Source organism: Lethenteron reissneri, unplaced genomic scaffold, assembly GCF_015708825.2.
Source record: "Lethenteron reissneri isolate LAM-NWPU_2019-01 unplaced genomic scaffold, ASM1570882v1 scaffold_1864, whole genome shotgun sequence".
Taxonomy (NCBI): Eukaryota; Metazoa; Chordata; class Hyperoartia; order Petromyzontiformes; family Petromyzontidae; genus Lethenteron; species Lethenteron reissneri.
Window position 1 is genome coordinate 2,076,160 of NW_026891624.1, and position 13,346 is coordinate 2,089,505.

The window sequence follows — 13,346 nt, forward strand, 5'->3', positions numbered from 1 at the left end:
CCCTCCCCACCCAGCCCCTCCCCACCCTCCCATCCCCACCCAGCCCCACCCTCCCCACCCAGCCCCTCCCTCCCCACCCAGCCCCTCCCCACCCTCCCATCCTCACCCAGCCTCACCCTCCCCACCCAGCCCCTCCCTCCCCACCTAGCCTCACCCAGCCCCACCCCTCCCCTCCCCATATGCACGACAGACAGAGAAATAATCCCTGGTGGGCAGTGTGGAACCTGTTGTTCCTACCTGCAATATGCATTGTCATATAATACTTCGTAAATTATTATTTTTTATTGGGGGGGGTGGGGGGTTAATTTATATGCTTCGTGTTGACCTACAAATGCATTAATTTGTTTTATCTTTTACAAACAATACATTTGCTTTTTTGGACAAACTGAATCACCTTAAGGCTGGGAATGTTGAAAGAAACTCGAGACAAAAAAATCCGCTTTTTTAAATCCTTTATATTAAGTTCGCTTGCTTGCTTAGGACCGTGCAAATCTTTCGGTCGTTTCTTAACCCACTTCCCATGATCCAATCGAGCTGACATTTTGCACACAGACTCGTTGTGCGTGACAATTGTCATATAATATGTTTTGTTCAAAAATTTTACACTGTTTAGGGAAAACAAGTAAATATGTAATTACCAATTGCTTAATGGTGGCAGGCAATCATCTGACCCATAGGTGGCAGCCATCTCAAGCCAGAGGACGAGAGGACTCTAGCCGCCACGCATATAAAGGATTTAGAGTGAAAAACTTTGTTTTTACGGGTTAATTTTTCTTTTCAAGGGTTCCATTTTATGAATGGAGCCACCCTCCCCCAGTTCAATTTTGTGAATGAAACATTGCCCGTCTCTCATTGGCCCGAGTCGCAGCGGTGCCCCCCCCCCCCCCCCCCCCCACTAAACCTCCCCCCTCTACCAACCCCAACCCACTGTTCCCATTGGTCAGCGAAACCCCGCGAGCTCGATTAATTAAATAATTGTATTCAGCGCCCCCGAGCCAATGGGAGGGCTCTGGTGGGGCGGGGCATTAGAATGCACGACAGACAGACAAATAATCCCTGGTGGGCAGTGTGGAACCTCGATTTAAAGCTTTCGTGACTGCAGGGATTCATCTTCTTGGTTCTTTCGGTAAAGTCACGTAGAATGGAAATAATGAAATAAAATAAAAATGTATTGTTATTGTTATTTTTATTATTTCAATTCTACGTGACTTTACCGAAAGAACCAAGAAGAAAAAAGTGTGGAACCTGTTGTTCCTACCTGTAAAACTGCATGGCGTGCATGCGTGCACGTGTGTGTGGGCGGGTGCGTGCGTCTGTGGGCCCATCGCTGCTCACAGAAGCAATCTTTGGTCAGGAGATTAATCTTCTTGGTTCTTTCGGTAAAGTCACGTAGAAGGGAAATAATCAAATAATAAAAATAAACCATAAAATTTTATTATTTTATTATTTCCCTTCTACGTGACTTTACCGAAAGAACCAAGAAGATGAATCCCTGCAGTCACGAAAGCTTTAAATCGAAATTTGGTGGGTTGTTGGCTATCAACAACAAGGCAACTCCTATGACTAATTGGGAATGGGACGCAAGCGTAGGCTTGATCACCCTGTAGCTGGCCGCCTTTGGGGAGGGTGTATAGTGTGAAAGGCCGAAACACCCTAGGAACCAAAGGGTCACTACTGATGATGCGCTCCCCAAATTTCACCAGGCTCACTGTTCATGAACTCTTGGAAGTGCTTGCACAAAGGATAGTAACATCTCATCCTGTGTTCTTGGAATCAGGAGAATCGCGTAGGAACCGGCTCGAAATACAAACACGACCCCGGGGGGCAAACGGATTGCGAATACGCGAAGTCCTCGCTTTAACGCGCTGGCGGTGTTCGCACTACGACGTGGTTTTCACTGTAAGGCGGCTCTTCCGTCAGAAAAACACTTTTAGGACAACTTGAACGTGCACCGCTATAAGGTAGAACACGTACTTAAACGTGGAATGCGTGCATTGTTATAACACGGAATGCATACTGTTATAACGCGCACCGTTATAACGGAGAATGTGCCCGTTGTCATAATTTGGAATGCGTGCATTGCTTTAATGCGGAATACCATGACCTTTTGACGTGGAATGCGCACGTTGTTTTGACACGGAACTCACACCGTTATAAGACGGAATGTGCACCGCACTGTTTTTGAGTGGTTGATGACGAACTACTTGAGTTGCATGGCTGAGCGGGACAGTAACGTATACGCTCAGTGTTTTGTCCCGGAATCTCTCTGTGCGTAATATAAAATGTTTATATTCTTAGGGTTTTTTTCGGTAAAGTCACGTAGGTAAAAAATTTAAATTAATAAAAGTAAAATAAAAATAAAATAAAAATCACGACGTTTCGGAGGCAACACAAGCTTCCGTCTTCAGGTGGAACCGTCACAGCACGCTTGCTATATCAAGTAAGCAAACACGCTTGCTATATCAAGTAAGCAAGCGTGCTGTGACGGTTCCACCTGAAGACGGAAGCTTGTGTTGCCTCCGAAACGTCGTGATTTTTATTTTATTTTTATTTTATTTTTATTTTATTTTTATTTTATTTTTATTTTATTTTTATTTTATTTTAATTTTATTTTACTTTTATTAATTTAAATTTTAATTTTTTACCTACGTGACTTTACCGAAAAAACCTAAGAATATGAATCCTTGCAGTCACGAAAGCTTCAAATCTAGAAATAAAATGTTTATTTTTTTATTTTAAACTATTATTTATTTTACCAAGTAAGACTTCACTGAGCTATGTAGCTCTTCTTCAGATGCGACCTGGCTATCACAAATGATTGCCTAACGAAGTGGCTTACAAAGTGGACATTTATCATTGCCAAATACTCTAAACGTATGTTTATTCTGAATGTGGAGGAAAAACCGGGTGAAGGACAACAAACTAAACACTAAAAGCAGTTTTAAAAAAACGCGTTGTCAATCTAGATTCTTTAAAAGTGCATAGCTAGCAGTGACTTCCTAATATCAGAAGGAAGAGCGCGTTCCAGGTGGCCGCAGAAGCAGATCCGAAAGCACGTGATGCGGTGACCATCTGTTTGATGGACCAGTCAAAAGCCGCTGTTGCTGCGAGGATGATCGGAATTCGCGTGGGTCGAACAGAGAATTGGCTACAGGACAAATAGACATGGAGACGCCACGCCGTTTACAAATCCGAACACAAAGGCACGTTTTACAATGCGCACGTTAGGGCTGTTTGACGCTGCCTTTGGTGACAGGACAACGCCCGGTCGCCTTTGTCTCCCCAGTGGCGATGTTTTCACACCGCAACAGGTACTTAGATCTTCTTGGTTCTTTCGGTGAAGTCACGTAGAAGGGAAATAATAAAAATATAACATAATAAAATAATTCTCACGACGTTTCGGCCACAACGCAAGCAGCCGTCCTCAGGTGAAGAACAGGTCTGTCGGAAAGACAGTGACTTTACCGAAAGAACCAAGAAGATGAATCCCTGCAGTCACGAAAGCTTTAAATAGAAATTTAATTATTTAATTATGTTTTATTTTTATTATTTGATTATTTCCCTTCTACGTGACTTTACCGAAAGAACCAAGAAGATGAATCCCTGCAGTCACGAAAGCTTTAAATCGAAAGGTACTTAGATTTGAGGCTGAGTCGACCTAAGGGGAAGGACCGGTTTAGATAATCGTTACTAGTGTTGGCCGTGAGCGATAAATTACAAAGACAAGAGAAAAATCCCGCCTTATAGCTTTAACAGACTTCACTAATTGGTTTTTTACCCTTCCATCTGGCAACAAAACTGACACCTTTTTACAAGGAGTCATGTTTGCATAGACCGCAATACCTGCAGTCATAATACAAACAAAAGACATAACTCTGACAATGTGCACTGTCCTTGAAGTTGATTGGTCCACACCCGAGACAGCTTTCCTTAGAGCCTAGTCTCACATGGGTTGGACCAGATGACGCCAAAAGGCGCACTCTAACAGACTTTTGGAGCAAGTGTTGTTAGCGAGCACCTATGAAGACCGGTACAGCGCACGAGAGGGTGGATGGCCAACACAACGCCCGACCGCCTTTGTCTCCCTATAGTAGCGATATTTACACACGACATCAGCTACTCATTTTAGGCCGAGTTGACCTCGGGGAGACCAGTTCAGATATATAATCGTCACCGATGGTGACCGGGAGCAGAAGTCGAACTCGGGTTGCTGGGTACGTAGTGCAGTGCGATAACCGCTACACTACCGCTACACAAAGGAGCAAAGATCCCCCGTATAGCCTTAACATACTGTAGGGGCAAGTGCTGTTAGCGAGCACCACAAAGCAGCTCACACACATACACACGCGCACGCACACGAATACAAACGCGTGTATGTATGTCAGTCTTCTCGTGTCCATACGTACGCGTTGCTGATGCAGTGCGCGCAGGTGAGGAGCCACTGGCTGCTGATCACCGTGGCACTGCACGCGGCCGCCCCGTTGTAGGTGAGGTCCACGAGCCACGGGTTGGGGAAGCCGGACATCGCCTTCCCACAGGCTGCGTGCGGCGTCACACGGGATCACAAACGGGAACGGCGTTAATTCTTGAGCCAATGGTTGCCCACACTCCCCGAAGTCGATGTCACGACCACACAGACCGGATCGTAGCTCGGTTCTAAAAATGCCTCTCTTTCTCGTGCCAATGGATCATCTCTGACGTGGTGACAGCCAGAGATGAGAGGTCGCAACCGGGTACCTGATACCCGTACCCTACCCGATACCCGGCTACCCGTACCCGACCGGGTACGGGTACGGGTAGCCGTTTGCGACCCTGGTGCGGCCGGGTACGGGTACGGGTAGGCCGTGAGTCACTGGTGAGTCACCGTTTGTCACTCATTTCCCAACGTCTCGTCTCTTCTCACAATTCAAGTTCCTAGAATCAACTCACCCGCGCCTGCAACATGGCTTCATCCCAGAGGTCGCAATCGGGTATCCATACCCTACCCGATACCCGGCCGGGTACGGGTAGCCGGGTATCGGGTAGGGTACGGGTATCCGTTTGCGACCCTGGTGCGGCCGGGTACGGGTACGGGTAAGGAATCAAAACCCGTTTGCGACCTCTGCCAGAGATGGACAGAACCGCAGGCAGGTGGCGTTGGTGTCACCAAGACTGCCAGAGTCGAGCAGTGAAGTTCAAAAATCTCGTTTGTCGGGATTAAAAGAACAAGTATAACCCGTAAAAACAAAGTTTTTCACTATAAATCCTTTATATGCGTGGCGGCTAGAGTCCTCTCGTCCTCTGGCTTGAGATGGCTGCCACATATGGGTCAGATGATTGCATGGCACCATTAAGCAATTGGTAATTAAATATAATTTTTTTGTCCTAAAAAGTGTAAAATTTTGGAAAAATTTTTTCACGAACATTCATTGTCACGCACAACGAGTCTGTGTGCAAAATGTCAGCTCGATTGGATCACGGGAAGTGGGTTAAAAAACGACCGAAAGATTTGCACGGTAGTAAGCAAGCACGCAAGCAAGCAAACTTAATATAAAGTATTTAAAAATGCCTCTCTTTCTCGTGCCAATCGATCATCTCTGACGTGGTGACAGCCAGAGATCAGAGGTCGCAACCGGGTACCCGATACCCGTACCCTACCCGATACCCGGCTACCCGTACCCGGCCGGGTAAGGGTACAGGTACCCGTTTGCGACCCTGGTGCGGCCGGGTACGGGTACGGGTAGGCCGTGATTCACTGGGTGAGTCACCGTTTGTCACTCATTTCCCAACGTCTTGTCTCTTCTCACAATTCAAGTTCCTAGAATCAACCCACCCGCGCCTGCAACGTGGCTTCATCCCAGAGGTCGCAATCGGGTACCCGATACCCGTACCCTACCCATACCCTACCTGTACCCGGCCGGGTACGGGTAGGGTACGGGTAGGGTACGGGTACGGCCGGGTACGGGTACCTGGTGCAGCCGGGTACGGGTACGGGTAAGGAATCAAAACCAGTTTGCGACCTCTGGTGAGAAATCAAGACGAATGGCATCAACGCGGCGACGGAACATGGGTCGTCGTTGATCTCCCAGTCTCCAGAGCAACAGCAACAACACAAAGCCACGCCAACGGCCCCCTGCAGGGCCAAACAATAACTCAATCAAAACATAATAAAATATGTTTTATTTTTATTAGTTTATTATTTCCCTTCTACGTGACTTTACCGAAAGAACCAAGAAGATGAATCCCTGCAGTCACGAAAGCTTTAAATCGAAATTTAATGATTTATTTTTATTATTTTATTATTTCCCTTCTACGTGACTTTACCGAAAGAACCAAGAAGATGAATCCCTGCAGTCACGAATGCTTTAAATCGAAATTGAAGACTACCATAGTCCTGTGCTTCAGCAGTGGAGTAGGAAGACAACGCGAACTCTCTCCTGAAAGCACTCTCGTGGTGCTGGCAGACCTCGATGTTGGTATTGAGCTGCCGAGACACATTGCTGCCTTATGGGGCCGTCCATAAATGACGTCACGCGATTTTGGACGAATTTTGACCCCCCCCCCCCTCCCTTCGTCACACGGCGTCACAAAAAGTCAGACCCCCCCCCCTCAAATATGACGTCACAAAGCTCTGCCCCCCCCCAAAAAAGAAACTAAACATGCTTCAAATCGCTTTAAACTGTTGTCATTGTAGTGCATATTTAACGTGGCGCTGCACTCTGATGTTGTAGGAGAAAACATTTATTAAAAAGTATATTTAATTAAGTAGAACGTATTCTTGGTTCTTTCGGTAAAGTCACGTAGAAGGAAAATAATAAAATAATAAAAATAAAAGATCATAAAATACAATTCTCACGACGTTTCGGCCACATCGCAAGCAGCCGTCCTCAGGTGAAGAACAGGTCTGTCGGAAAGACAGCGTCTGAATGGGTCATTCCGACAGACCTGTTCTTCACCTGAGGACGGCTGCTTGCGTTGTGGCCGAAACGTCGTGAGAATTGTATTTTATGATGTTTTATTTTTATTATTTTATCATTTCCCTTCTACGTGACTTTACCGAAAGAACCAAGAAGATGAATCCCTGCAGTCACGAAAGAAGCTTTAAATCGAGAAGTAGAACGTGTTGTCTATATTTACGTAACGTCGCGCACTTTGATGTGACGTCAACGTTTCTCAATACTCTTAAACGCTTGAGGTCCATTCTAAATGTGGAAATGAAAAACCGGAAGACCCCGAAAAAAAAAATCCATGTGACCACGGCGAGAGAGATAAACACGCAAATTCCAAATATACATCAGGCGTCAGGGTCGGGTTCGAACCAGCAATCTCCTGTTATACCAGCCGAGGTTGATAGCCACCACTGCTGCCTTTCTATTCATCGTTGATTCCTCCTCGTCTGTCGTCTCTGCCTCTCTATTCGAGAGCGAGTGACCCCTGTGAGGTCACGGCGGTGGTGTTACGAGGCGACACACCGCTGTGTCCGAGTTGAGCGATTTCGAAAGGAACGATTTGGTTCGCAAGGTTGATGCGCACTCAAAAGGCTGTGGTGGCTGTGCTTCCGTGTTAACATTACGTGAGGTCGTGTGGGTGAAGGGGGGTCACGATAAGGTTATAGATGTAGGGGTTTATACGCAGGGCGGCAACTGGAATTAATACATTAAAAATTAACCCTTAAAAACAAAGTTTTTCACTATAAATCCTTCATATGCGTGGCATCGGGGCGGCTAGAGTACTCTCGTCCTCTGGCTTGAGATGGCTGCCACCTATGGGTCAGATGATTGTCTGGCAGCATTAAACAATTGGTAATTTTTTTCCCCCCTAAAGTAGTGTAAGATTTTGGAATTTTTTTTTCACGAACATTAATTGTCACGCACAACGAGTCTGTGTGCAAAATGTCAGCTCGATTGGTTCACGGGAAGTGGGTGAAAAAACGACCGAAAGATTTGCACGGTCCTAAGCAAGCAAGCGAACTTAATATAAAGGATTTAAAAATAAATGCTCAGAAAAAGGGGATAGGAAATTGGGGCAAAATCCTCCAAAATGTACAGATTTGGTGGAAAGGAGTGATAGAGGGGAGAGGTTTAACACGCAGCAGGCTTTCGCGACCAATATTATTCATAATCAACGTTTTTGGGTGTTAGATCGCGTTATTTATAAATGTGTCGTAACCCTCCACCACCCGACACGGCCAATCAGTAAAAAATTCTCACGTTGACAAAAGACAAAATAGTTCACTGCTTTAGCCCACCGGTGTGTTGAAGAGCGAATTGCCCGATGATGCTGGATGCAATTACCAGCGAAACGTCGTACAACTCAATTTTTTTTCAATGTTGTGGATTCACTCTTCAACACACTGGTGGGCTAAAGTAGTGAACTATTCGTCTTTTGTCAACGTGACACTTTTTTTTGCTGATTGGCCGTGTCGGGTGGTGGAGGGTTACGACACCTTTATAAATAACGCCATCTAACCCCAAAAACCTTTTATTATGAATTATTATGAGAGGGGAGAGGGTTGATAAAGGAGGTTGTTGGACGACAGCTCAGGAGTCCAGGGAAAAAAGTCTGAAATCAACCAACGGTGTCTGGGGTCCTGGTAAGTCTCCCACTGCCCTGCCCTCCCTTCCCTCCCATACGAGCAGCAGGGTTGACATGCACACACTCGATGGATATGAAGACTTCTCTAGGGTAGATTCCATAGTAATAGGTTGTTACCCTTTCAACTGGTACAAAAACTGACACCTTTAGACAAGGCATCATGTTTGCAATAACCACAACACAAGCAGTCAAATTGCAAACAAAAAGAAACAACTCTGATGATGATAATGATATGCACTGTCCTTGAAGTTGTACCAGTTGAAAGGGTAAAAACCTACCACTATATTTTGCCACTGGTAAAGGAGGTCTCATAGTGTAAATGCTTACCCCGAGCTCTCAATACTCTGATAGTGCGCTGTCTTTGAGTTGTACGCCTTTTGGCGTCATCTGGTCCAACACCAATGGAGACTAGGCTCTAAGAAAAGCTGTCTCGGGTGTGGGCCAATCAACTTCAAGGACAGTGTATATCATTATCATTATCAGAGTTGTGATCTGGTCCCGTCTGTAAAAGACGTGGTTCCAGACATACAGTACCCTGGCGTCTACAAACTAAGTTTCCTCTGTGGTAGCAGTTACATTGGAGAAACCAAACGACATGTCTCGGACCGCATCCGTGAACATAAAGCAGACCTGAAACACGGTAGGACAAACACCTCAGCCGTGGCAGATCACTGTTACAATTCAGTGGGCTCACATGACATTGACTTCTCCAAGACAGAGGTTCTCTGCAAGCCATCTGGCTATCATGAGAGGTTCGTTCATGAGGCTATCCACATATACAAACACAGAGACAATTTCAACCGAGAAGATGGATTCTGGCTCAGCAATCATTGGAAGGACGTAATAAACCATTTCGGATCTTAACTGATTGTTGTTCACGTTTACGGTGACGTTCAGACCGCAGTCCACTCACTAGCATTGACTGTGTATCTTGTGTTCTCCACAGGGAATGGATTATTTGCTCCGCTGCGGATCTCCTGCCACCGCTCTCCCATTCACATGTTTCGTTGCTTCTACATAATATTAACATTCCCTCCCTTTGTTAATGCAACCGTCTACCCCCTCCCTTTGATGCTGCTAATCCTGCATAATGCATGCACATAATATGACTTTGAAACCCCCTCGCCCACCTCCTACGCTTATATATAAGCTCCAAGCTTGGCAGTGTCTCATTCTTCACCTGAAGACGGCTGCTTGCGTTGTAGCCGAAACGTCGTGAGAATAATTTTATTATGTTTTATTTTTATTATTTTATTACTTCCCTTCTGCGTGATGACTTTACCGAAAAAACCAAGAAGATTGTTAAAAACATCGGTAGATATTTCAACATAAGTGAGTCGGAAGAAAGGAGGGGTGGGGCAAACTCGTATCTTGCATCATCACCCTTCTGTTGAAATAGGTAGCTGCGCCCTGCCTATGAGTGTTTGTGTTGGGCGTTGAATGCAACGATGAATTCCATACCCTTTGGTTCTTTCGGTAAAGTCACGTAGGTAGCACCATGTATTGTGTAGGTACGTGACTTTAACGAAAGAACCAAAGAGTATGGATTCCTGCAGTCACAAAAGCTTCAAATCTAGATGCATTTCATTTAAAACTATTTAAACTAAACCATTTTTTTTTCATATTACTAGGCCTCACTGAGCTGTACTCTTAGGTTTTTAAATCCTTTATATTAAGTTCACTTGCTTGCTTGCTTAGGACCGTGCAAATCTTTCGGTCGTTTTTTAACCCACTTACCGTGATCCAATCGAGCTGACATTTGGCACACAGACTCGTTGTGCGTGACAATTAATTTTCGTGAAAATATTTTTTCAAAAATTTTACACTTTTTAGGACAAAAATATTATATTTAATTACCAATTGCTTAATGGTGCCATGCAATCATCTGACCCATAGGTGGCAGCCATCTCAAGCCAGAGGACGAGAGGACTCTAGCCGCCACGCATATAAAGGATTTATAGTGAAAAACTTTGTTTTTACGGGTTATACTTGTTTTTCGGTAAAGTCACGTAGGAAAAAAAATAATTAAAAATAATAAAAATAATAAAATAAAATTTAAAATCACGACGTTTCGGAGGCAACACAAGCTTCCGTCTTCAGGTGGAACAGTCACAGCACGATTGCTGTATCAAGTTTATTTATTATTTTATTTTATTAATTAAAATTTTATTTTTTACCTACACAGTGACTTTACCGAAAAAACCTAAGAGTATGAATCCTTGCAGTCACGAAAGCTTCAAATCTAGAACTCACTGAGCTATGTAGCCAAATACTCGCGATGTTGATTTTCAAAAGCAGAGGATCCGGAGGATAAATTCACGCGACCACGGGGATAACATGCAAACTCCAAAAATACATAATAGAGGTTTGTTTGAGGTTATATCGCATGAATATGAATGTGTCATTAAAGCCGCCACCACTCTACACAGCCAACTAGTAAGGTTTGTCACGGCAACAAAAGCCAATTCGTTACTTGTTCAGCACACCGGCGTGTTGGAGAGTAAACCCATTACATTGACAATTTGAAAAAATAATAATAAAAGTAAAATAAAACTAGAATAAAAATCACGACGTTTCGGAAGCAACACAACCATCATACTGTGAATGTTCCACCTGAAGACGGAGGCTTGTGTTGCCTCCGAAACGTCGTGATTTTTATTTAATTTCATTTTTATTTTACTTTTATTAATTTTATTTTTTTACCTACGTGACTTTACCGAAAAAACCTAAGAATATGAATCCTTGCAGTCACGAAAGCTTCAAATCTAGAATACAATAACTAGCTTCATCAGGCGACAGGCAGAATTGTGGATAAATCCTTCTGTTATGAATCATATTTGTCACGAAAACCTACTTGTTAAACTCCAAATATACAACGTGAGTCAATGTCGGGATCGAACCCATGACCTCCTGTATACCAGGCGAGGTAGTTAACATCTCCTGGCCACCGTGATGATGAGAGAGAGAGAGAGAGACACAGCCTCCAAATATACAGCAGCAGGCATCGTCAGGGGTCTGGATCGAACCCACGACCTCCTCCATACCAGGCGAGGTAGTTAACATCTCCTAGCCACCGTGATGATGAGAGAGAGACACAGACTACAAATATACAGCAGCAGGCATCGTCAGAGGTCTGGATTGAACCCACGACCTCCTGTACACCAGGCGAGGTAGTCAACATCTCCTAGCCACTGTGATGATGATGAGAGAGAGAAAGACACAGACTCCAAATATACAACATGCGTCAAGAGATCGGGATCGAACCCACGACCTCCTGTATACCAGGCGAGGTAGTCAACATCTCCTAGCCATCGTGTCGTTCGAGGCCAAGCATGAGCTGATGGAACCACGCATGCGACGAACCCGTTCGGCTGCTTTCTTTGCCATGCCGAAGTCTGACAATAATAATGAGCGGAAACAACGAAAAAACCAGTTTTCCTTGCTATCGTGTGTTTTTTTTAACAAAAGCATATTTTATGTATCTGCTACGGGCTTAGCAGAAACGTGAAGCAACGCAAATAATGTGAACACCCCCCACCCTCCCTCCTGTAACAATGTTAACTGAATCACCCTTGCCTCGTATCTTACGTGGTGGTGCTTTCACAGTACAGCGTCTCGAGAGATTACCGTCGGTATGACTATTTTAGGACACAATCGACAGGAGGTACAAGCAAAATTGGCTTGCTTAGTGCGCATGCATAATGTAAGTTTGATTCCCATACAAATAACCCAAACGACAATGGATACCCATGGTCATTAAATCCTTTATATTAAGTTCACTTGCGTGCTTGCTTGCTTAGGACCGTGCAAATCTTTCGGTCGTTTTTTAAGCCACTTCCCTTGATCCAATCGAGCTGACATTTTGCACACAGACTCGTTGTGCGTGAAAATTAATGTTCGTGAAAAAAATTCAAAATTTTAACACTTTTTAGGACAAAAATATTATATTTAATTACCAATTGCTTAATGGTGCAATGCAATCATCTGACCCATAGGTGGCAGCCATCTCAAGCCAGAGGACGAGAGGACTCTAGCCGCCACGCATATAAAGGATTTATAGTGAAAAACTTTGTTTTTACGGGTTATACTTATTTAAATAAATTCATTAATCCCCCCAAACTTCACGCAATAAGAGCACACAGATAATGTCACAACATCTACCCCTCTACAGTATTTAAGGAACGAAACAGGAGGAATCTTGATTTGAAGCTTTCGTGACTGCAGGGATCCATACTCTTTGGTTCTTTCGGTAAAGTCACGTTGATAGAAAATCAACAGATCACGACGTTTCTATCGCAACACAAGCGACCGTCATCAGGTGAGACAAACACAGCAGGAGAACTTCTGAAACAGTGGAGAAGCTAGCAGAGTGTATAGTGGGAAGCTAGCAGAGTGTATAGTGAGAGGTTAGCAGTGTAGAGGCTACAGGGTGTACAATGGGAAGCTAGCAGAGTGTGTAGTGATAGGCTAGCAGTAGAGAGGCTAGGAGAGTGAGAGAGAGAACAGGCTAGCAGTGGAGAGGCTAGGAGAGTGAGAGAGAGAGCAGGCTAGCAGTGGAGAGGCTAGGAGAGTGAGAGAGAGAACAGGCTAGCAGTGGAGAGGCTAGGAGAGTGAGAGAGAGAACAGGCTAGCAGTGGAGAAGCTAGGAGAGTGAGAGAGAGAACAGGCTAGCAGTGGAGAGGCTAGGAGAGTGAGAGAGAGCAGGCTAGCAGTAGAGAGGCTAGGTGAGTGAGAGAGAACAGGCTAGCAGTAGAGAGGCTAGGAGAGTGAGA

The 13,346-nt window shown here is 44.7% G+C and overlaps 1 protein-coding gene across 1 annotated transcript in view; it reads right to left on the reverse strand.

Moving 5' to 3' along the window:
* LOC133339416 (transmembrane protease serine 9-like) overlaps positions 1 to 13,346 on the reverse strand; it is a 50,567-nt gene that overhangs the window by 12,879 nt on the left and 24,342 nt on the right. The window contains exon 6 of the mRNA XM_061547561.1: positions 4,407 to 4,539. Within this exon, the coding sequence (XP_061403545.1) occupies positions 4,407 to 4,539 (133 nt within the window). The remainder of the gene's footprint in view (positions 1 to 4,406; positions 4,540 to 13,346) is intronic.